General features: G+C 39.0%; 1 protein-coding gene across 1 annotated transcript in view; it reads right to left on the minus strand.

The window, feature by feature from the left end:
* Window positions 1–24,805, minus strand: part of plch1 (phospholipase C, eta 1) — a 102,878-nt gene extending 78,073 nt beyond the window's left edge. The window contains exon 1 of the mRNA XM_088344948.1: window positions 24,402–24,805. Within this exon, the coding sequence (XP_088201074.1) occupies window positions 24,402–24,582 (181 nt within the window). The 5' untranslated portion in view covers window positions 24,583–24,805. The remainder of the gene's footprint in view (window positions 1–24,401) is intronic.
* Between the last annotated feature and the right edge of the window lie 573 nt (window positions 24,806–25,378).

The raw sequence follows: 25,378 nt of genomic DNA on the forward strand, positions 1-25,378 counted from the left end.
TTCATGCAATCCAAATATTAAAATTGGAAGATTTAATAAAATCTTTCACCTCACAACTGTTATTTAAGGTCAACAAAAACATAGTGCCAGAAAACATCCAAAAATTATTCAATGGTAAATAGGGAAGTTATAACTTAAGGGGCTGTAGTAAATTCAAAATCCAAAAGGTGAGACCTACCAGGAAAAGTACGTGTGTGTCTGTGTGTGGAGTCAAACTTTGGAATAATTTACAAGATGAGATCAAACAATGTCCAACTATTCATGTGTTCAAATTCAAACGCAAAAAAAAACATTACTGGCGAAATACAGGGATGAAGAAAATGGGATATGAGTGAAATTGGAAATACTGTGTTTAAAACTATGGTTAACTTGTTGTTATTGTTGCTATTATTATATCAGAATTGTTACTATAAATATTATGTTTATTTTTATTGTTGTTATTATCATTGGTGCCGCAGTGATATTTGGTAACTAGTGGCATTATGACATTGAGGGATGGGTATTATGAAGATTAGTGTATAAAATATGTGATTATTGTAATTATTATAATTATTGATATCTGACCTATCTAATAAGTATATCCATGAGATTTTGTTATATTAGACACAAGAGGAGAGGATTTGTAAAAATGTATTTAATAGGGAAGATAAAGGGGTAGGGAAAATAAGCATCTGCTTCTGACTACCCCTTTTCGAACATGTTATGTAACATTATTTTGTTGTCGACTCATTGTTTCTGTCCTGTTTTTATTTTAATGTTTAAAACAAAGTTTTCATTCATTCATTCATCATCTGCCTCACATAGCACCCCCTTTTAACTCTATTGTATTTGTAGTTGCTATTTATTACTAGCTTGCTTTATTGCTATTTGTTACTATATGTACAGTGACCTTGGGTGTCCTGAAAGCGCTTTGAAGTACTGTGTATTATTATTATTATTATGAATACACAAGCAGTAATCGCAATAATTCTCAGTATTTGAGGACGGGCTGTATACGAGAAGAGCTGAGCAGCATGGCGCAGCTTGGAGAGCGGCGACTGACAGCGAGCAGGAATATTTCAGCATCTTGACAATAGAGCGTTGCGGCTCTTTTAGATGCAGTGGGAGTTTGGAGTGGCTGAGCCATTAGGAGCCATCCACTCTCTGTTATATAAGGGGGATACGTCCCTCAAAGGGGGGAGGGCTTCCAAAAACAGACAAGCAGCCAAATATTGAGTCATTTTTAGCCGATAGTAAAAGCATCGCTCGGTATACTTTATAGAAGAGTGACATAAGAGAGAATGTTTTCCAATCCAATTTCCTTTTTGCAATCGAATATTCTTTTTTTCTCGATGGAAATTAAAACCTTAAACAATGCTGTTGGCATAAAGCGCTCATCTTGGGATCAAGAGGTCGCAGGTTCAATTCCCAACTCCTCCGAGTTATATGTCGAAGTGTCCTTGGGCAAGACACTGAATCCCTAATACCCCCGATGAGCAGGTAGTTAGTTGCCATGCGTGACACTGCTATCGGGGTGTGAGTGTGTGTGAATGGGTAAGGGTGAAGCACATTGTAAAGCGCTTTGGGAAGTCTTCATTGACTTGAAAAGCGCTATATAAATGCAGAACATTAACATATTTTGCTAACAAAATGTAGCCGTTTTGTTAACTGCAATACAAATTAAAAACTGGATAGGGAGATATTGAAAGTGAGAGGATGAGGGAAGGAGAAAGGCAAAAAGTGAGATAAAAGACACAGAAAAGAGAGACAGGAAAGAGAGATAAAAGGGCACAAATGGAGAAAAGGGTCAAGAACAAGAAAAAAAAAACAGATCAACAGAGAGAATCAGGGCAAGAGTGAAAAAGACTAAATCAAGAGACAACGTGGAAAAGAGACAGAGGAGAAGATCGGAGAAACACAGCAAAAGTGAATGAATAGAAAGAGAAAGACACAAAAAAGGGACAGACAAAAAAGAGAGAGGGAATAATCCAAGACAGAGCCAAAGAGAAAAAGACAAAAAAATGAGCAATTCTAAAAAAAAAAAAAAAAAAAAAACAGAAAGACAAAAATAAAAAATGAGACAAAAGAAGATAAAAAGAGAGGCACAGAAACAATCAGACAAAAAGTGAAAAATACAGAAAAACCAAGACAAATAAAAAAAGGGAAGGACGGAGAGAAAAAGATGGACGAAAACAGATGGACGAAAAGTAAGCAAGACTGAAAAATAAAGAGAAAGACAAAACGAGAGTGAAAAAAACAGAAACTGACAGAGATAAAAAGGGTGAAAAAAAAAAAAAAAAGAACAAGACAGAATGAAGAATAGAGACAAAAAAAGACAAAGTGAGAAAGACAAAAGAAGTGAAGGACAAAAAAAACAGAAAAACGAAGTAAAAAGTGGAGAGGGAAAGCGAAAGAAAAAAAAACATCAAAGAAAAATTAGATGGAGTCGAAAAGGAAAAAAAATAGAAAACAAGAGAAAGCAAGGACTGAAAGGGAGAGAAAAATAGAGTAGGAGAAGTGAAATGAAGAAAAAAAAACAAAGAAAGTTTAAGAGAAAGAAGGAGCAAAAGAGGAGAAAGAAAAAAGCACAAAAAAGGAAAGAATAGAAAAGGGCTAGAAGGAGTAGAATAGAGCGACAGAAAAAAACGGTGAAAAAAGAATAGGAAAAACTTGACAGAGACAGAGGGAAAAATAGAAATGAAAATGAAATGAAAAAATAGAAAAACAAAAACTGAAAAAAGAGTAAATGGAGAAAAAAAGAAAGAAAATAAAACAGGAAGAGAATGAGAATGATCAAGAGAAGGGAGGGAGAGAAAAAGAGAGAGGGTGAAATAGAGAAAGAGAAAGAAAGTGATAAGAAAAAGAAAAAAGCAACAGAAAAAAGTGAAAGGAGAGAAAGGGTAGAACAAAAACAGGAAGAGAGAGAGAGAGAGAGAAAGAGGGAGAGAGAGAGAGAAAGATGGAGAAATAGAAAGACAAAGACAAAAAGGGAGGAAGACAGAAAAAGAGAAGAAATAAAAGAAGAAACAAAGCCGACAACAGGAAGAAAGGAGGGAGACAAAAAGTGAGAGAGAAAAAAAAATTGATAAAAAAAAAGGCAGGGAGAAAAAAAACACAGCGAGAAAAAGAGAAACCAAAAGAGAGGAAGAGAGAAAATGGTCAAGAGCATGTCTCACTACTCGAGGTATCGGTTGTGGTTTGCGTCGCCAAATGTGATGGTGCCTCAAGTAAGGCCTTCGATGACGTAAGGTCATTAATAAGAGACAGCGCCGATCCGTTCTCTCTGCGTTGGTTTCCCTTTCCTTAAGTAAAAGGCAGAAGGAGGAAAGTCAGCTCAAAGAGAATGCTCAAGTATCTATTGATTTATTTAGCGTCTTATTAAACGCGAGGCCGTTTTCTTGAAATAGAAGGAGGGCCCTGAGAAGATTGTCGCATGAGGTGTCTACATGGGTTGCTCCAGCTTTTCTATTCAAATATCCATCAATCCATTTTCTGGACCGTGTGTCCTCACTAGGGGGCGCAGGGTATTCAAATACAGATTTAGGTAAAAACATTATAGTCACGTTGCTATCATTTGGCTACTGTTAGGAATTAAATACATTAAAATGTATCGTTTACCAAATTGTTAGAATTAGTTATCGGACTCTATTAACCAAACTCAACTTACATTTGCCTAACAATGCATGCTTGTTTCTTTACGGAAAAATGAACAAGAGACTGGCATTTTCACACGGGGGCAGATTTATATTCTTCAATAGTGAACTAAGTGAATTCCATCGAATGAGCCGAATTAGTGGTTGAGCCTCTCTCTCTCGATTGTCCCTCAATCTTCTATCTCTTCCTCTGCCCACGCCTTTCTCCCAAGCTGGCGTGTCGGCTCCTCCCATGGGCGTACTGACTCCTCCCACCGGCGTGCCGACTCCTCCCATGGGCGTGTCAGGAAAAAAAAAACAACGTGGGCTCCACGGCTCCTCGATGTCTGAAGAAACTCAAAACGTTTATCAAAACAATGCCTGACATCCTTCGTCAGCGCCCTGTTATCAAAATTCCCCAGCCAAAACACTTCGCACTTGGAACGGCGCGACCTGTCCAAGCCTTCTCTGTGAAAAATCTTCATTGCATTCAATAAATGTAACTTGTATAAAATCCTTTATAGTAAAATGTACAAAATGTAAAATCATTCACTACACAGTACTTCTCTTAAAAATTTGCGGTAAAACATCTTTGCCCCCTTCATGATGTCTGTTATGTTTGCATATTGATCACTCACAAAGGTTTCAGATCATCAGACCAATTTTAATATCACAGAGACGTCTCAAAGAAATAGTCCTTCGCAACACTGTGAAGGAAAGTAGGTCCACTCTTCTTTGCAAAATGGTTTCAAATCAGCCATATTAAAGGGGTTTCTAGCATGAACTGCCCGTTTAAGGCCACATCACAGCATCTCTAATGGATTCAAATTTGGATTTTGATTTGGCCAATCCAGAACGTTCATTTTTTTTTTGACATTCAGAAGTGGATTTGCTGGTGTGTTTCAATTCGTTGTCCTGCCACATGATCCAGGAACGATTGATTTTGAGGGCACGAAACGATGGCCGGACGTTTGCCTTCAGGATCTTTTGGTAAACATCGGAATTCATTATTCTTTCAACCACAGCAAGTTGTCCTGGTCCTGAGGCAGCAAAGCACCCCAGTTAAGGTCAGTGTTCACTATTTCACTATGAGAAAAACACTGATTTAAATTAAATTGAGATGCTGCGGTGTGACCTTAAACAGGCCGTTCACGCTAGAAAACCCTCCAATATGGCCGATTTTAAAGAATTGTGCAAAGAAGAGTGGTCAAAAATTCCTCCACATCTTAAACGTTTGATTTCTGTTATCAAAGGTGGCAAAACTCGCTATTAAGTTCAAGGGGCAATTACTTTTTCATATAGGGCCAGATAGTTTTTTAGTGCCTTAATCAATGGAATCAAAACTGCATTTTGTATTTCCTATAGTTGTGATGTCCAAATTGGTTTGATAGACTGAAACCTTTGTGAGTGATGAATATGCAAAAAAACAGAAATTAGGGGGCAAAGCCTTCCCACGACACTGTATGCCTGTGAGATTTTTTTATATTATCGGTTTCTCCACCTTTTGTCTTCAAATATTGTTTGAGGTAAGCTACATTGTTGTGTTCATTTCTGAGAGCTAATGGATTTTATACATTTTGACTATAAAGGATTTTATACGATTGACTCATAATGCAATTAAGATTTTCACTGAGTGGGCTTACCAGCTCAGTAGCCTAGATGGTAGTGTGCCCGCTTTGAGACTGGGAGGTCGCTGGTTCGCGCCTCGGCCGAGTCATACCTGCTCAGTAGCCTAGATGGTAAGGCGCCCGCTTTGAGACTGGGAGGTCGGTGGTTCGCGCCCCGGCCAAGTCATTCCTAAGACTTAAAAAGTGGTCGGCGGCGCCCTCTGTTGGCTGCGGCTGCATCGGCTCGCTACAACGGGTCAGGTGCAATCAACATTTCGTTCTGTGTACATTGTTACACAGAATGACAATACAAGGAAATTATTATATTATTATTATTATTATTACCTAATTGGTAAAATGGCGGCGCCCTCTGTTGGCTGCGGCTGCATCGGCTCGCTACAACGGGTCAGGTGTATCGACATTTCGTTCTGTGTACATTGTTACAAAGAATGACAATACAAAGGAATTTATTATTATTATTATTTATTTAATTCAATGTACAAGGTCAGGGCAGGCTGTTCGAGATGCATAATATTTTGTCTAGGGAATTTTAATAACAGGACTCGTAGAGGCGACGTTGTTTTGGGAAGCCAGACATCAAGGCACTTGTGGATGAGAGATTGTGAAGCCCAGGGGGCTTCCTTGCCACGCCCATGGGAGGAGCCGGCACACCATTACGCGAGGAGAAGATGAGATAAGAGAGAGCTAAAGGACTTCAGAAGAAGGCTTCACACAGACTCCAACGTCACTTCTACTTCGGCCATCTTCGATGTGCACTTAGTTCTTTTGTTATGAAAATAAATCTGCCCCCATGTGAAAATGTCAGCTTTCCTGTTCATTTTTCTCTCAAGCAACGAGCGTGCATAAATTGTTGGGTAAGTGTAGGTTGTGTTAATGGAGTCAGGTAAATAATTCGAACAATTTGGTAAACGGTACAGTTTGATAATTAATTCACAACAATAATGTTGACATAAAATTGCTGCAATTTCGATGCCAGCGAGAATACTCATTTTATCGGTCTCCATGAGTTGTTCGACTTATTGTTTTAAAACAGTTGTATTTCTGGGGGTTGGGTCGTCGTATTTTTTGCCATTCTTTTAAAGCAAAATATAATCATTGAGAATTATTATATTTATATGAATACTAATGTACTTTATGCATACACAGGCCTTTACAACAATCCTTTTGGTGTACCAAAGGGCTTTACAGGAATAACAGCGAAACAATAAATACAACCCCTCCCAAAAAATAAAAAATAAATAAATAAAAGACAAAATACAATAGTATCAAATAAGATAACTAAAATAGAAGTGTCGTCGAACTACGGTGTATTAAAAGCCATCTGAAAAACTGGCCCACAACATCCAGAGCCTTAATGAACTCCGGGCGGATCTCCTCGACCCCCGGGGCCCTGCCACCGAGGAACTTTTTGACCACCTCAGTGACTATAACCCCAGAGACACAAGAGCCCAACCACTGCTTAATATCAACTATACAATTAAACAAAGCACATTGATGATTACTGTTTTCCTGAGAGATGGATGTATGTCGTCTGCATAACAATGAAAAAGTAGGTTATGTCTGGCAATTATTGACCCAAGTGGTAGAAAATACGATGAGAAAGACCAAGAACAGATCTTTGTGGAACACCACAGGAGACAGGCAGTGGAAGAGGGCAGGTCACCAAGTGTGACAGAGAAGGTCCTACCCAATAAATATGATTCAAACCACTTTAATACAGTGTCATGGATGCCGACATAATTACTTAAACGTGACAAGAAGACTGCATGGTCCATTGTGTCAAAAGCTGCTATGAAGTAGAGAGGCACAAGAACATCAGGGGACTTGGCATCCATGGACAGAGCAATGTCATTGTGCACCTTAAACAGGGCAGACTCTTTGCAGTGACGGGATCCAAACCCGGACAGTTTCCCTCAAGGAAGGACTGAGTAATAACAACCTTAGAAAGAAAAGGATGGTTAAAAGCAGGTCTAAAACTAGATGAAACAGCATATTTGAAGTCAGCTAGGACAGTTCCTAATTAGAGGCAGGAGTTGATAAAAATGAGGAGACTGAGCCTCAAAGTGTTAGAGACTGTTTTAAACAATTTAGCCAGTATGATATCCAATAAACCATGGGTGGGTTTTGAGATTATCGAGAATATCACTATGTTGCCAAGAAGAGAGTGAAGGATTTTATACATTTGACTATAAGGGACTTTGTACGATCAAATACAAATTACATTTAATGCAAAAGATATCACTGGCTGAGCTGTGGGGCAGGTTATTGCAACCTTGTGAAGAATGATGTTTACAGAAACAACGGGAACTGGGACAAGGGCTGATAAGATAATCAGCACATCCGACGACAGAGAGGGGCCCTGATGACGGGGGACGGCAGGCAATGTTTGGAGAACAAAGCCCTGATGACGTGGAAACGCGCGGGGATGATTTGACCATGACAGAGGAGCCGTGGAGCCCACGTGGGGGGGCTTTTCCTGACGCGCCCATGGGAGGAGCCGACACACCAGTTTGGGAGTAAGACGTGGGTCGAGAGGAGGAGATCGGGGAGGCTCGACGAAACTCAAGCAACACTAATTTGGCTAATTCGATTTGTTTAAGAAAAAAAATCTGCCCCCGTGTGGACATGCCGGTCCCTTGTCCGTCTTTTCACAAAAAGAAACGAGCATGCAATGTTAGGCGTAAGTTGTGTTTGGTTAATGGAGTCAGATAACTAATTCGAACAATTTGGTAAACAATACATTTTAAATAGTTTATTTCCTAACAAGAGGAACACAGGATCAAACTGATCAAACACAACAGCTGGAACCACAGGCAGGTCCGTATTACTCTTCATAATGATACTCACATTAGTGTGTATTCTGACATGACCACCTTGTTAACAAAATGTTGAAGAAACTTTTCCCAGGTGGCTGCTGATAAATCAGTAAAACAGAAGTGCATGGGTTAACAACAGCGTTAATCGTAGCAAATAAAACCTTGGGACAATGACTAACACTGGAAATAATATTAGAGAGATACAGACATTTTGCTTCATGAACAGCTTTCTGATAATCAGAGAGACAGTCCCTTAATATTTCCAGTGACACATGTAGTTTGTCCTTCTGCGTTCCCCCTGCCGGAAATGTTGCCTGACATTCAACCAGGGGTCGGTTCATGGCTTGGACATTTTTGTTTCTAAGAGGGGCAATAGACCCCAAAATCCTAGCACAGGTAAAGTGGAAGGAGAAAACAAAATGGAGGCCAAATCGTTCAAGTGAAAAAATGAGAATCATTGAAGACAGCGGTGAATTCAACAGCAGTGGAGGGAGTGATGATTCGCTGTAGACAGGATAATGCACAGGTGTCAAACAGGTCAGACCCGCTAAGAGATTAAATCCGGCCCTTGAGACAACACTCAGAGAAGCACACGAGAAAAACAAGCTGCAGGTTGAAATATGTCAACTTGATGTTGCCAAAGCCAGGTGCCTCTCACAAAGACACTGCACTTGTATTTGTTTCTCTCTCTCTGTCTATCCGTCTCTGTCTCTCTCTCTCTCTCTCTCTCTCGCTTCCACACCTTTTCTCCCACTCTCTGTCTCTGTCTCCTTCACTCTCTGTGTCTCTTTTTCTCTTCATTTGTTGCTCTTTGTCTCTTTCTCTCTCTGTGTCTTTTTAACTTATTTTGCTCTAACTTCATTTTTTCCTTTTCTCTCTATTTTCTTTCACTCTTCCTACCGCTTTCTTTTCTCTTTTCTCTCCTTCTGTGTTTCTATTTCCCTTTGGATTTCTTTCTTCCTCTCCCTTTCTTTCGCCTTCTCTCACGACTTCTCTTTTTATCTCTTTTGGTTCTCACACTCTCTCCCTCTCTCTCTTTCTTTGTCCCGCCCTCCAACTTCTTTTCCCTCCCTCTTTCTCTTATTTCTTTATCTCTCTTTTTCTTTCTCTTTTATCTACTAATCCAGCCCCCGACAGAATATTTTCTCTATCGTGTGGCCCCCGAAATAAAAATGAGTTTGACACCCCTGGGATAATGCATGAGCTTCACTGACAGGTTGGGGGGCTAACACTTCAAACACAATGGGGAAATGATTTGATACTGCAGTCTCAGAAATCTCCTTAATGGACACTGAAAGCCCATAAGAAATAACCAGGTCCAGTGATGGCCCAAGATGGTGTGTTGGTTTATGAACTAATTGAATCAAACTCAAAGTTGCCTACAGGTTTTTGAAGTCGGTGGCAATGTCACGACCCGGGAACGGAGACAGGACCCAATAGCGCTCTTTTTCTTAGTTTTTATTGATTAAAGAGGGAGAACAGGGCTTGCTTCCATGATCCGATGGCTAGCGGACAAGAGGAGCGGGCAATGCGGAAGTGGCACTTCTGTGTCTAGCGAGGAGGATCAAAGACAGGCGGGAATTACAAGTCGCTGGCCGGGACTGGAGAGCAAAGGCGGTGTCAAGTTCGGAAACTAGGTCGGCAACAAGAGGCAGGCAAGTAACGGGGCTAAACAGATCAGGTAACAGGCAGGCAGAACGGGGCAAAGTCAGGTCCGGAAACAAGTTGGCAACGACGATCAGGCAGAGAATGGCAGGACAGGAACAGAGTCGGACGTAAAGGCTTACTGAGCTGGTGGCAACAGTTCGCGTAACGATCTGACGGCTTCCTCTTGGAAGCCGGGGGTTTAAAAAGAGTGCATCAGCCAATCAGCTGTCCGGGCTGTTGGCGCCAATCAAGCAGTTGCAGGTGCTCTGAATCAGCAATCATGACAGGCAAATGATCTGTTTATTGCAATTACTTGTCTCCATCAGGGGTCTCTAACCTCTTTTAAACTAAGAGCTATTTTTTGTTACTAATTAGCGCAAAGTGCACCCAGTTTGATACATATTTCTAAATCAACATCTCATGTTATTACTGTTTTTATTATGTTATTAACAGGCTAATTTTTGGAAGTAGGGCTAAATAGACTAAGTCAACCACCATTTTACTAAAAAATTCACAATGAACCAGCACTGGTGAGCTATTTTCAGAACAGGTAAACATGATATGCTCCAACTATTAAATATAAATAACGTGAAAATATTTTTAGGTTAACATTATCGTTGTATTTTGGGGTGGGAAAGAGGTGCAATATTCTGCTGATAAATAAATGCATGTGAGGATTATTATGTTATCCATCCATACGAGTTTCTCCACCTTTTGTCCTGAAAATACTGTTTTAGGGAAATCAGAGAGTTTTATATTTGGAGGTGAGGGTTGCCATATTTTGGCTGCAAAAAAGAAAAAAAAACTGAGTCTGTGCAGCCCTTTGAGACTCTTTGTGATTAAGGGCTATACAGGGAGTGCAGAATTATTAGGCAAGTTGTATTTTTGAGGATTAATTTTATTATTGAACAACAACCATGTTCTTAATGAACCCAAAAGTCTCATTAATATCAAAGCTGAATATTTTGGAAGTTGGAGTGGGGCTTTTTTAGTTTTAGCTATTTTAGGAGGATATCTGTGTGTGCAGGTGACTATTACTGTGCATAATTATTAGGCAACTTAACAAAAAACAAATGTATACCCATTTCAATTATTTATTTTCATCAGGGAAACCAATATAACAGCTCAACATTCACAAATATACATTTCTGACATTCAAAAACAAAACAAAAACAAATCAGTGACCAATATAGCCACCTTTCTTTGCAAGGACACTCAAAAGCCTGCCATCCATGGATTCTGTCAGTGCTTTGATCTGTTCACGATCAACATTGCGTGCAGCAGCAACCACAGCCTCCCAGACACTGTTCAGAGAGGTGTACTGTTTTCCCTCCTTGTAAATCTCACATTTGATGAGGGACCACAGGTTCTCTATGGGGTTCAGATCAGGTGAACAAGGAGGCCATGTCATTAGTTTTTCTTCTTTTAGACCCTTTCTTGCCAGCCACGCTGTGGAGTACTTGGATGCGTGTGATGGAGCGTTGTCCTGCATGAAAATCATGTTTTTCTTGAAGGATGCGGACTTCTTCCTGTACCACTGCTTGAAGAAGGTGTCTTCCAGAAACTGGCAGTAGGACTGGGAGTTGAGCTTGAGTCCATCCTCAACCCGAAAAGGCCCCACAAGCTCATCTTTGATGATACCAGCCCATACCAGTACCCCACCTCCACCTTGCTGGCGTCTGAGGCGGACTGGAGCTCTCTGCCCTTTACCGATCCAGCCACGGGCCCATCCATCTGGCCCATCAAGACTCACTCTCATTTCATCAGTCCATAAAACCTTAGAAAAATCCGTCTTGAGATTTTTCTTGGCCCAGTCTTGACGTTTCAGCTTGTGTGTCTTGTTCAGTGGTGGTCGTTTTTCAGCCTTTCTTACCTTGGCCATGTCTCTGAGTATTGCACACCTTGTGCTTTTGGGCACTCCAGTGATGTTGCAGCTCTGAAATATGGCAAAACTGGTGGCAAGTGGCATCTTGGCAGCTGTACGCTTGACTTTTCTCAGTTCACGGGCAGTTATTTTGCGCCTTGGTTTTTCTACACGCTTCTTGCGACCCTGTTGACTATTTTGAATGTAACGCTTGATTGTTCGATGATCACGCTTCAGAAGCTTGGCAATTTTAAGAGTGCTGCATCCCTCTGCAAGATATCTCACTATTTTTGACTTTTCAGAGCCTGTCAAGTCCCTCTTCTGACCCATTTTGCCAAAGGAAAGGAAGTTGCCTAATAATTATGCACACCTGATATAGGGTGTTGATGTCATTAGACCACACCCCTTCTCATTACAGAGATGCACATCACCTGATATGCTTAATTGGTAGTAGGCTTTCGAGCCTATACAGCTTGGAGTAAGACAACATGCATAAAGAGGATGATGTGGTCAAAATACTCATTTGCCTAATAATTCTGCACTCCCTGTACAAATAAACATGACTTGACTTGTATTATCAGTCTACGTGAGTTGTGACACCTCTTGTTTCCAATGTTTTTCAAGGTAAATAACACGTTTGCATGTTCCTAGAAGAAGGGTCAGGAATGTTTACAAGTGTTGCTTCAAATATTATTTAATGTGAAGATAATTGTATTTTTAAATTGTTTTTTTTTAAGTTATTGCTTGTGATAATTGATATACAGACGCTCCCCTACTTACGACCATTCGACTTACGTGAAACGGTAGATCCGAACATCTTTTTCGGGATGTCGAAAAATATCTGGACATTGCTGTGAGTTAGACTTTGTATTGTGTGCACCTTTTTTCCGAGTACAGGACCGTACTGTAGTGCTTCTTTCGGCCACTACCGGTGTGTTGCGCTGGTCCGTGTAAGCACACTGCACTGTATCTCTAGCACGCGAAGAACTTTGACATTTTTAATGTTTAATATCTTGTGCATCCATTCGATATTGGTTGGTGTAAAGTGTAAAGAAGAGGTGAGTCGTTTCCTTTGAAATGAAAGTGGAATAAGAAAGCTTGATGCGGTTGAGGAAAGGGTTGGATCGCTTTTTTTTATCCACTTTTTCCCACGGAGGAGGAAGTCGCCTAACTCTTCCAAAAGTAAGTTAAACTTAACTTTAATTATCTTTATAGTTGAGTCATGTTAATTTGTGACGGCCTTAATCACAAGGAGTCAAAAAGGGCTTTACAGACCACAGAATGTCAACGCCTAATGTGTAGCTTTGTTTTTTAGTACTATGCTTTATCATTCAGTCTTCTTTGTAACGTTATAGAGCATAATATTTTATTAAACTTTTATTTTTCAGTTTCAAAAAATACAGGTTCCTTCTACAAGACTTAAACATTATATATATATATATATATATATATATAAACCATAATCATACAAAATATAGCACTGAAGCAACTTACGAACAAATTCAACTTACGAACAAATTCAACTTACGAATGATCGTCTGGATCTCGTTTGTAAGTAGGGCAGCGTCTGTCCATGAGTTTTTTTCACCTTTTGTCTTCAAATATTGTTTTAGGTAAACAACATTCTGTTTTTGGGATGGTGAGGGGTTGCCATTTTATTACTGCAAAAGCGCCTGTGAGAATTGTGAAATAATCGGTTGACATGAGTTGCCCCACCTCTTGTCTTCAAATATAAATTGAGGTAAACAACATTGTTGAATTTGGGGGGTTTTTTGGACAGCTGAGTAAAAGAAACATTGAAGGCACCGTCTTCCATCACCTAGAAGCTTTTTTAGTCCTCCCTAGGTTGACATCATAATTCGATGTTTCCCGAACACCTCCTCCGAAAAATCAATTTTCCATCTGTTATATTTAAGGCTGCAACTTCTAGAGGTACATTTCAGATGCGATACAAAAAAGAAAAATGCAAAATTGATTTGATTTTATGTCTTTAATTTTTGCCGCCTCCAATTTATTTCTGCGACACATGAAAGCTGAGGGCCACATGAAAGCTTTGGAGCGGCAAATTCAAACATATTTTAATAAGAGAGCTGAGAGCTGCGACACGATTGAACAAAGATGCTCCTCTCTGATGTGCACAGTGAAGATCCAATCAGGAGATATGGCATGTAAAATTAGTTTTTGGGGGCCAATATGAGTAAGAGTAAAAAAAAAAAAGACATTTTTCTAAGACCAGTAGATTAGAGAGAAAAGAAAAAAAGATAGAAAGAAATGGGAGAAAGAGAGGGAGAGAAAAAGTAGAGGGTGTGAGACAAGGAAAGAAAGAAAGAAAGAAAGAAAGAAAGAAAGAAAGAGAGAAAGAAAGACAGAATGTGAGAAACAAAAGAAATAAAGAGAAATAGTGAGAGAGGGGGGAAAAAGAGGAACAAAGAAAGAAATCCAAAGATAGAGAGAAGGAGAGAAGGACAGAAAAGAAAAGGAGAGAAAGAGAGAAGGGGAAAGCAAGAGAGAAAGAGAAAAGAGAGAAAAAAGGAAGAGTGCAAAAGAAGGTAAAAAGACAAAAAGAGAGATAGAGACAAAGAGGAACAAAGAAAGAGAAAAAGACAGAGTGAAAGACAGAGATTTAGAGAGTGAGAGAAAAGGCAGGAAGAGAGAGAGAGACAAAGAAATACAAGTATGAAATGAAATGATCTGCATGTTTACAGCGCTTTTCAAGTCAAGACTTCCCAAAGCGCTTTACAGTGTGCTTCACATTTCCCAATAGCAGCCGTGCAGCCATGTAAGGCACTAACCTGCTCATTGGGGGCATTAGGGGTTCAGTGTCTTACCCAAGGACACTTAGACATGTAACACAGGAGCTGGGATTCGAACTGCGATCTCTTGATCCCAAGACGAGCGCTCTACCTCCTGAGCCACTGGCGTATAGCATTTGTGAGAGGCACCTGGCTTTGGCAACATCAAGTGGACATATTTCAACCTGCAGCTTGTTATTCTCTTGCGCTTCCCTCAGCGATGTCTCAAGGGCCGGATTTAATCCTTAAGCGAGCCTGATCCGGCCCGCGGGCCACCTGTTTAACACCTCTACTCTAGACAAAAGCTAATTCTCAAGTGCATTTTATTTCACTGTGTGACGTTTGATGGTTTCACATATTCCATATCAATAAAAATATAGCATTTCAAATTGGATTCCTTACTTAAAATGGTTGAGACCCATTTTAATGCTAAATAATGGTTTAAAAACAAGGTGCAAGGAAAGGTCTTTTGTAAAAATATCACAAAATACAGCAAACAATGATACGAACGTATTTAGCTTCAGTGCAGACGGCGCTGGGCAAAGAAGAGTGAGTGTGTCCTGTCCTGTGTATCGCTCCGCCCATTTCTATCGCTCACAGTATCAAATTGCGCGAAGTGCTTTGCTAGAGCTTCTGGGTAAAATAATTGTTTTGGGTTAAAGTTTGTTCCGTGGCTTTTCATTATAAAGTGTCTCAACAATGAATCTTGATTGTTTAATGAGCTTCCATTGAGGATTATTAGGCGAATTATAGCCAAAACGGGGTCTCCTGACGTGACAACCTGACAGTAGACTGAAGTTAAAAGTGTGTCCAATATATACTAGGCCGAACCCATTCAATATTAGGATTGTCTCAGCTTGCATGTATGACAATTAACTCAGCTTAAGGCCTTATCACAAAAATTGCACAAGTCATATTTTATCACCGAGCCATAGGTACTCATGAAACGAGTTCCCTAACCCTGGTGTAGATCATTTTCAGTATTTGAAATACTATTTAGTTGTTCTATCTTTTTTATTTTATTAAACTAGAACAACAGGTTGAAGATATGGTGAATCGGGCAAAATTGTTTTCTACCTACAACAGCAGAGATGTCAGAAAAATAAGGAGATTTTTTTTTCCTATTATTTCTATTTTTTTATTTTGGTTTTATTTTAAAATGTAAAAAAAAGTCATAACAAATATAGTATATATATATATATATATATATATATATATTTTTATTTTTTTTTTTGTACAATAAGAATATAATACTTGCAAATATGGAAAAAATATTTCTACTTGCCATACCAAACTATTAAAATGGTTTTAAATATCATTTTTCAATAATTTATTTCATTTTCTTACTAAAAAAAAAAAACAAGTTACAAATATTATGAAAGGGTTATAAAAATAACTACAAATATCTGCTAGGTATCAATAACAAACAATTTTTCATATAAATTTGCCTATTTTCAACAAAACTGAGTTGTCTCGGTTATTTTTGTGTCAATATTTAGAGGTACAGCAACTAATAGTAAACAATTTTAATCCAGAAATAGAAAATAAATAAAATATTGTATAGATTCGGGAGTAAAAAAATAAACTAGTGGATACCATGAGCAGTTATGACCAAATTCAACTACTGTAGACCCCAGGTTAGGGCGCCCCAAGCTTACAAAGGTTTTATGTTACGATGAAGAATAGAATGTTTTTTCGGCCTTTTGTTCTAGAATTTTCCCTTCAGTACGAAAATCGTTTTGTGTGGTTAAAAACATACAGAATTCAAACTATTCAAGGTACGGTTTTCATGAGTCTAAGATGCTGGTCTGCTATTGATTTGCGGCACGGAATCATTAGGATGCCAATATGCTATTAGCTGAGGTCCCTCCCATAATGCCTTTCTCTCCCTTTGTTCAGTTTGTAATCTCGTTTGCTTCATAAAAACTTTACAGGTTGGCAATATAATACTGTATTTTTTGGTTGTACTTTATTTATTTGGTATAGGTCTCACGACTTGCAGTAATGCTAAAGCAGGGGTGGGCACACTATAGGGGTGGCTGGCCGAATTTGGTTGAAAAAAATATGCAGGCCAGGAAAAAAAAATAATAATTGAATTGAACTGTTCTTATTGTCATTGATGTCAACTTTGTGAAAAATTGTATGCAACAAGATTTGACATGGCACTCCAGGGTAACATGTTATAAAAACTTTGAAGAGAAAAACAAGATAGAATATTGTCAGGATAAAAGGCAGAGAAAAAAAGATATTTACATCGTAGTCCTTAGAGACTAGCCTAAGTTATAATAAAAACGCAACGATTAATAAAAAGGAATAGTGCATCGTAACAGTGGTGATATGAAAAGAAGCGCAGTAACATTTAGCAGCAACAAAAAATAAAGACGATTGTCAAAAGATACTAGTATTTTCAGATTTGTATAAAAACATTGAGCAGCATTTAATTGCCTGGATCCAATACTTAATCAATGTGTGAAGAAAAAACAAATCAAATTGATCACATACTTATTCGTGAATGAATGTACATGCAGAAATGTTCTCATACATATTCATTTTTTAATTCATTAATAATCCATTTCATTAAACTGGAGAGAAAAGTTGTATATTATGCCCCTTTCTGAAGTACTAATTTTGATAATACAGACGCTCCCTGACTTACAAACGAAGTAATTACCAATTTTGTGTTGATTTTCGCCTAATGCTAACCTTCACCTTCAATCAACGACAACCACCAAAAAAATAAGGTCATCTCGAAGCAACGAGATATCGTTTGCCGAGATCAGCGTGAGACCACAACAACAATGGCGGACCTGCCTAACGAAAAGTTTAGAGTGCGGTAAATTTTTGTTAAAAAAAAAAATACGGGTAATAATGACAATTTTGTGTCAAAAAAGTTGCGTCCCGGGGACGCACGTTGATTCGACACTATGCGTCCCCAGCAAAAATGATGCGTCAAGGACGCAGGGACGCGGGCAAACCAGAACACTGTGTTATTCCCATTTTGAAAAAGCAAGGCCTCTCACCTTTAAAGTTCTTCCTTCCCATTAAACTTGAAAAAGTCTGACTTTATTTCTATATACACACTGACGGACAATCAAACTCGGAAAACGTCATCCTTGACAGATTGGAAAATCTCTTACAAATCAGACAGCGCAGGTAATTAGTGGCCTCGCTACCTCACGCACGATCAAAGTCGGCGAGAAGCGATCGTCGCAGGGATACTGGACATGCATAAACATGAGCTTCTGCTCTTTTCTTTGCCGCTTTAAATAGCGGCGGAACGGAATGCCAAATTACACCATCAATATGCAACATGTTTGTCCGCAAACACACCCAAAGCATAAGTTATTATAGGGCACAGCTAACGAGATGCAAAGAAAAACATAGGTGAGCGGCGGCTGCTTTGGATTCTCGGACAACGGGACAGAGTGTTGCACGCTGATGCGAAAGACAAGGAACAAAACCCCAATGGAAATGGAAAAACGAGGAGTTGCTTTTTCTACCTTTGGCTTTAATTCACTTTTTGCTGCACAAAGGAAGACAAAACCTTCTTAGAGTAGGAGTGTCAGACTTATTAGAGCCCGAGGGCCACATGGTAGAAAAAATACTCTCCCAGGGGCGAGACTAGTAGATTAAAAAGAAAGGGAGACAGGGACAAAAAGAGAAAGGGGGAGAAAAGGAAAGATAAAGAGAGAAGGGAAGAAAGAAAATAAGAGAGAAAGAATGAGAAAGAGAAAGAATGAAAAAAAAAATAGCAAAAGAAAAAAGAAGAGAAAAAGACAGAAAGAAAGAGAGAAAGAGAGCGGGCGGAGACAGAGCAAGAGAAAAAGAGAAAGAGAGGGAAAAGGGGATGATTAGAAATACAAAAGAATAATACAGGGAAAGGGCCAAACAGAGAAAACCCCACAGAGATAAACAGACAAAGAGAGAAGGAATAGAGTGGCAGAGGGAGTGAGAGAGTAAAAAAACAGAATGAGAGAAAGAGCAAGAGAGGAGAGAAAGAAAAAGAAAACAAAAAAAGAGAAAAAAAAATGATAAAGATAGATTAAAAAGAAGATGAAGACAGAGAGATTGAAAGAGGAAAGCAAGAGAAAGACAGAGAAACAGTAAGAAAAAGGAGAGTAGAAATAGAGAAGTAATAGAGAGACCTAGAGGGAGAAGAAATAGGAATAGACAGAAATAGCAAAAAAAAAGAAAAATAGAAAAAGAAAGAAAGAGAAAGAAAAGAGAGACAGAATAGAGAAAGTGAGAAAGAAGGAGATAAAGAAAGACAGAGATAAAGTGAGAAAGAAATCCAGCTCTAGTTGCTTCAAAATTATTGACGCCCAAAACTCAACATAATTAATTTTTAGTTATTTAGGTTTCTTTACTTATTATTTAATTTATAATTTTATAATTTTATATATGATATATATCATATTATAATACTCTCTGAAACCTTAAATAGTAAATGCATTTCAAAACAACTAACATGACTAATGTATAACTTAAACCAGGGGTGTCAAACCCATTTTAACTCAGGGGCCACAAGAAGGAAAAAACATTCTCTCGGGGGCCGTAGATTAGAGAGAAAATAAAAAGAGATAGAAAGAAAAAGGAGAAAGAGAAGGAGAGAAAAGTAGAGGGTGTGAGACAAGGAAAGATAGAAAGGGAGTGGGTATATATTTTTTTACAATAAATAAAGAAAATGTAAATACAACCAACATGATTTAAATTAACTTTAAACAAAAAGTGCACAAAGCAATGGAAATTTCAACAGTGCTCCCAAATTAAAAAGCCTGGGTTGAATTGATTATTCTCACAACATAACAATACCGTAATAAAATAGTGGATTTTGAACTACTACTAAATGCAAAAAAAAAAAAAAAAAAAAAGAAGATGATCTTTCTAATTTACTAAATGTACCTGAACACATCAATAGTGAGCCACTTCGCTGCCTGGTGCCCAATACGTACACTTTAGCAGCCTAGTCACACTGCAAAACTGCTCACGCCAATTCAACAAAACGATCACTTCATTGATGAAGAAATGAAATAAAGACAAAGAGAAAAGTGCTTTTACCTGCGACACACTAACAAGCATGCATTGGTAAATTAAGGTGTCGGTGTTTATAATCTGCACAGCTGATAGGCTAGCGCACGCATGTAGCTCCTGCAAATGTATAAACCTAATCTCTTTTTTGTCTCGCTCTCGGGTAAGTGATTTGAATTATGAAACACTTTGTCTAACGCGCATTATGTATACGAAACAATAGTTTAAAATAAAATTGTTATGTATTGCTCTCTGGTCTCCTGATGTCTAGCATCAAAAGTTTGGAGCTAGTTCAAAATGTGGCAGCTAGACTTTTGACTAAGACTACAAAATTTGACCATATCACTCTTATATTAGCCAACTTGCACTGGCTCCCGGTCCGCTTAAGATGTGACTTTGGTAAGGTTCTCTTACTGACATACACTGATTTGATCTTCCCCTAAGTTCCTGCATAGAACCTCCGCTCAGAAAATGCTGGTCTACTTGTGACTCCAAGAGCCAAGAAGAAATCTGCTGTCATGATTACCCAAGTGGAGCCACCTGGGGTAATCATCTGGCGCGCTGGAATGCGCTTCCTGATTGGTTTATGTTCCCTTTTTAAGCATGCTACGCGGAGACCTCTTCGTTGGAGGATTACTTTTTACCCCGTTTGACTCGCCTGATTTTCCTGTGTCTTTTTGACTTGTTTACCTGATTCTGCCTGCCTCCGATCCGACCTGCTTCAGTTCCACGCTACGATCTTCTCTCCAGTCCCGGTAAACTCGACCTGCTTCCGTTCCACGCTACGATTGGCTACGTGTCCCGAAGTTGTCTTCACGGCGTTGCTGCTGATGTTCGACGGTCATCGCGTCTCCCGCTAACCCTGTACGCTTCCCCAAATAAAAGACTTGTAACGAACGCTCTGGGGTCTCCTGCTCTGTTCTGGTCCTCCTGACATCTGCAGGGTCAAGAGCACTCTCCATCCAGGACCCGGTACTGTGGAATGCTCTGCCGCCGCAGATAAGATCTGCAACCTCAGTGGAAGTTTTCAAATCGAGACTTAAGACACACTTCCATTATATCGCTTATACCAGGGGTAGGGAACCTATGGCTCGGAAGCTATATATGACTCTTTTCATGAGTACCGTATTTTCCGCACTATAAGGCACACCTAAAAGCCTTTATTTTTTTCAAAAGCTGACCATGCGCCTTATAATACAATGTGCCTTATTTATGGATCAATATTAAATCGCAAAGTTTTCCAACTAACTTGCAGTCGCCGACTAGATTTTCCCCCGAACGCCAAGTAGTATGCGGTGTATGCTGGGATTTATTTGCCGGCGTTTCATTGGCTAACCAATGTGTCAATCATCATTTGAATCGATCACTATTGGCTAAAGTTATTCGGAGGTCAAGGGGCGGATCCTTTTTATCATTTACAGGCTGGCATTAGCTTAAACGGCAAGACAAAGCCTGCAATTGGCCGAAAAAGATGAATGTGTATAGCACGTGGCTGACGGCATAGAGAAAGCATTTTTTTCTATTCTGTATTTGTAAATATTTTATTCTCCTGGATTTACTACCCTCACGGATATAAGAGGACATTGGCTGCACATTATTATGAACACAACGACTTCGGTGAGCTACTCCGGGTTTTATATTGTCCCTGTATCTTGTTTCAGACTGAACTCGATGTTTCTGTGATAAGCGCTGCAGATAATGGATGGAATGGAGTGTCTATTTTTAAATTAAACTCAATTCCAAGTGTTTATTGTCATATGCGCAGTAAAGTTGCGAGCGAAAAAGAAAATAGAAAATAAGGAATGGTTGGCATTTCTTGAATCCCAAGACTTTAACCTTTCAAATGATGGAACGATGCATTTGAGTGACATCGTACGGACACCGCATCCGCACGTGTTCTCGACACGTATTTGCGTCTTTGCAAGCTTTCGGAATGTTAAGGGGGTAATAAGTTGGACTGAACTATCTGACTGTTTTGTCGACCTTCCCATTGTAGCGCCTTATAATTCGGTGCGTCTTATGTATGTCAAAAATAGGACCAAAAACTATTTTTTCGGGGTGCGCCCTATAACCTGGTGCGCCTTATAGTGCAGAAAATACGGTACATATGGCGCCGAAATAAAATGTAACTATTGCACATATCTCTGTGGCGTTCTAAAGTCAAGCGATTTCATCCCGATTTTGGTCCATATAAAGCCGAAGCAACTTAATGCAGAAGTTTGATAAGAACCCATTTAAACTGATAAATAAAAACGCTGGCAAACTACTTTGATTGGGTGAGCAGTAAAGGTGGGCGGATCCCTGCACACAGCGCAAGGCACTTCCTTCTCTCTTGCTCAGTGCAGTCTACACCGAAAGTGAATATGACGATATGCTTATGGTTTGCAGTACTTTGTGACATTTCTACAAAAGAACTATGCATGCACATTGTATATTAAGGACAAATTTAATGGAAGAAAATTGCCTCAACACTCTTAGCTGAAGGTGGAAGACAAATTGTAAATGGCATATTTACATTGATTTGGGACATGGAATTTGGCATTATTATCATTTCATACATTTGTTAAAATCATCAAATGGTGAAATAAAATGTGCTGAAGAATTAGCTTTTGTCCAGAGAGCGTGTATGGCAGTTTTTTTCAATTTTGTCTGAAAATATATGATGTGGCTCTTTCAATTTCTTTTTAAAACATTTTTTGCTTTTATGGCTCTTTGGGTCAAAAAGGTTCCTGACCCCTGCTGTAACGGAATACATTTTTATTGATTTTTTCTTTTTTGTATTCTGATTATTTAACACTGTAACATGAATTCCTTTACCCCCCAAACCTGGTGATTATAAGACCTAATATATCAGTCTCCACCTGTATGGGATTCCCTTCTAGTAAACTACACTTTTCACACTCTCAATCAAACACACAATTTTCTACAAACGGCACAGACTTTTTAAAATCTCAATATTATCAGCGGCTTGAATCGAGGGTGTTTTGAGTCGAAAAAGTTTTTGCCTCAGTGACTCCGCCTCCGGTTGCTTATGCAATAAGAAAGCGCTGGCTGGGTAGCGGGGAGAGAGAAGCTCAGCTGCATCTGAGCCTAAATATTTGGCCCATCAAATAAAGAAAAATGTCGATACCGATATCCGTCAAATTCACAAATATCATAACGATAATCGGCCCGCCAGATAAACGGTCGACCCCTGATAAATAATCGAAAATCAATTCCAATGCCAATCTTCGATAACCAATAATCAAATCAAAAAGAATAAATCATTCAGTACCATAGATGCATTTTCATGACATTCTCAATTTTTTGGCATCACAAAAAAACGTCAAAAATGTTTTTTTACCCCCTTATCAGAAAATGTCAATTATTTTGTTTTTCCAACTTTCTGATATTTTTACTTCAATTTATGACAATATCACACTCAAGTTAAAAAAAAAAGAATTGGTACCCCATTTTCAGAAAATGTCACTTGTTTTAGTTTGTTTATTTTATTTTACGATATGTTTCACACAATTCATTACAAAAGTCATTTTTTTGGAAGAATATGTGATACCTAAATGTCACATATATTTTGTTTAATATAATGATATTTTACTGACATTTATAACTCTATACTTTAAAATTACATGTTTTCTCTTCTATAAGATTTTATATGAGTTTGCTTATATACATAATTGTTATTATTTTTGTGGAAAATATTGACCACTAAATTTGTATCTTTTGCTCATTTTTGTTTTTTATTTTGTTAGAAATGAATTTTAAGATGTGAAAAATTATATGTTGCTTATTTGAATTGTGGGCAGCGTAGTTTGAGGTAATCTTAAATAGTTTCAAATTCAATATTTTCTCTATTAAATATGTGTTAACAATACTCAACTGAGTTCAAAAAGCCTATATATAAATTTTTCTCACCGCGCCGTTCTGCTTTTATGTCACTTTTATCATCAATGTTTTAGCCACGAAGCGCATTAGGCTGGAGGATAGAAGGCGGGGGAAGGGGTGTGGCGAGTGATTTTACACTTTTATTCCAGGATGAAAATGGTGAAAGTAAGAAAAGGACAGTTTTAAATACAGTCCAAATGTAAAACCCAAACCCCCCAAAAGAAAAGTGTATTCGAGCAGATCTAGAGAGTCAAGTACTTGCACGCAAAAAACAAGCAGCTTGACAAAGCCTGGAACGATGATTTCAACCAGAAAATGGCGTCAGCAAGTAGAATAGTTTGAAGTTATCATACATGGACTTGCTCCCTCATATCTTTCAGATCTGATTTCCCCCTATGTTCCGGTCCGAAACCTTCGTTCTGAAAGCGCCGGTCTACTGGTGATCCCAAGAGCCAAGAAGTGTTCCGCAGGTTCGAGAGTGTTCTCCATCAGGGTACCGGTGCTGTGGAATGCTCTTCCCCCTGAGATCCGATCCGCAACCTCAGTGGAAATGTTTAAATCTAAGCTTAAAACACACTTCTACTCTATAGCATATGAATAAGCTATACTTTTTGTGGACAATATCTCTGTATTATTTGTAATTGCAACATCCTTTGCCTGGTAATCCTGAAAGGGGGATACCAAATGTGCGGTCCCTTCTCAAGGTTTCTTCATTTTCCTCATGTTGAGGTTTTTGAGTTTTTCCTTGCCCTCATGTTGTTTCCAGATCAGGGATGGTGTAGTAATAGTCTGAAATAATAGTCTGTGCAATAACCTGTGCAGCCCTTTGAGACTCTTTGTGATTAAGGGCTATACAAATAAAAGTGATTTGACTTGACTTGACGAATACCACCTTTAAGTGTGATAGTTCTCATTTCCTTTTATTTTACTTCTATTTTTAGTTGTAACTAAATCGTACTTTAAAATAGACATATTTGACTATTTTAGTATGAAATAAAATGATTTGGTTGCGGGCAGAAAAAAACGTAAATGACGCAAAAATACATCTATGGCACTATGGGAGTTAAAAAAAGTTGTAATTTGCATCGCTAGTCAAAATACATTAAGAAATTAACATATAATCGTCCGCTCACCTATAAGTGTTAACCTGCATTTTGTGGGTGCAGCCAGCGCATCTCCTACGTTCTCGACACTCCGAGCAAGCAGGGTCGCCACGGCCAGCACTGTTGTTTTCTCCGCCGTACCGCAAATTAAATCAGCTGGCTCTTTGCGATACGCAGCAGGACCAAAAAGTGAGAAATACGTGTCCTCCATTTTTTTTAATCCACCCTAGGAAACCCAAAAAGTTCACACCGAGCCAAAAAGTTCTCCCGAAAAGTAATCCTGACAGTGGGTTGCAGCGCCTGCAGCTATGACGCTCTTGATCGACACTTCAATGAAGCATCTTCGGCGTTGAGCGCAAACAGCGGCTGAGGAGCTGGCGCTGTTTTTTCCTTGCCTTCTGATGTGCAACGCCACCTTCATCTCCTTCCCGGGAATCGTGCACGCGCTCAAACGAGCGCACCTTCCTGCTGGTCAAGCGCTCCCCTCTCCATCCTATCTCCCTCCTTGACTGATGCTCACGTTGTTCGATTGCTATTGTTGAGCAGATGATGATAAAGTGAAGCAGATGCAAACCCACCCTATCCTGTTGCACTTAGAGGGTCATCTGGGGGGATAACGGCCCCTCTGTGACATAAGAGAAGTGATAATGTACCGGCGTAATCACATGATGTGTGGGATCTCTGAGGCCATCCATCTGTCCAATTGCAGTCACGTTCTTTGCGTATTATCGTACATCAATTATTCTAAAATAGGAAACAGTACATGGAGAGAACGATCTGATTAAGGTCAGAACATTGCAGATGTTCTGTTTATGTAAGGCTGAATAAAGACGCATAGAAATGATGAATTTACTGTATAAGGAGAATGATTGTCAAAAAAGTTGAACTTCTGACATCAAGCCTTGTACAAAATGAGTAAGAACAAAGTATGGTCAATGTTTTTAAATGGGTCAGGCCACAGTCAGGTGAAGCAAAGCCAAAGCAGTAATGTCAAAGTAAAGGCTTGG

This window comes from Urocampus carinirostris, chromosome 10, assembly GCF_059441175.1.
Source record: "Urocampus carinirostris isolate Australia breed hairy pipefish chromosome 10, RoL_Ucar_1.0, whole genome shotgun sequence".
Taxonomy (NCBI): Eukaryota; Metazoa; Chordata; class Actinopteri; order Syngnathiformes; family Syngnathidae; genus Urocampus; species Urocampus carinirostris.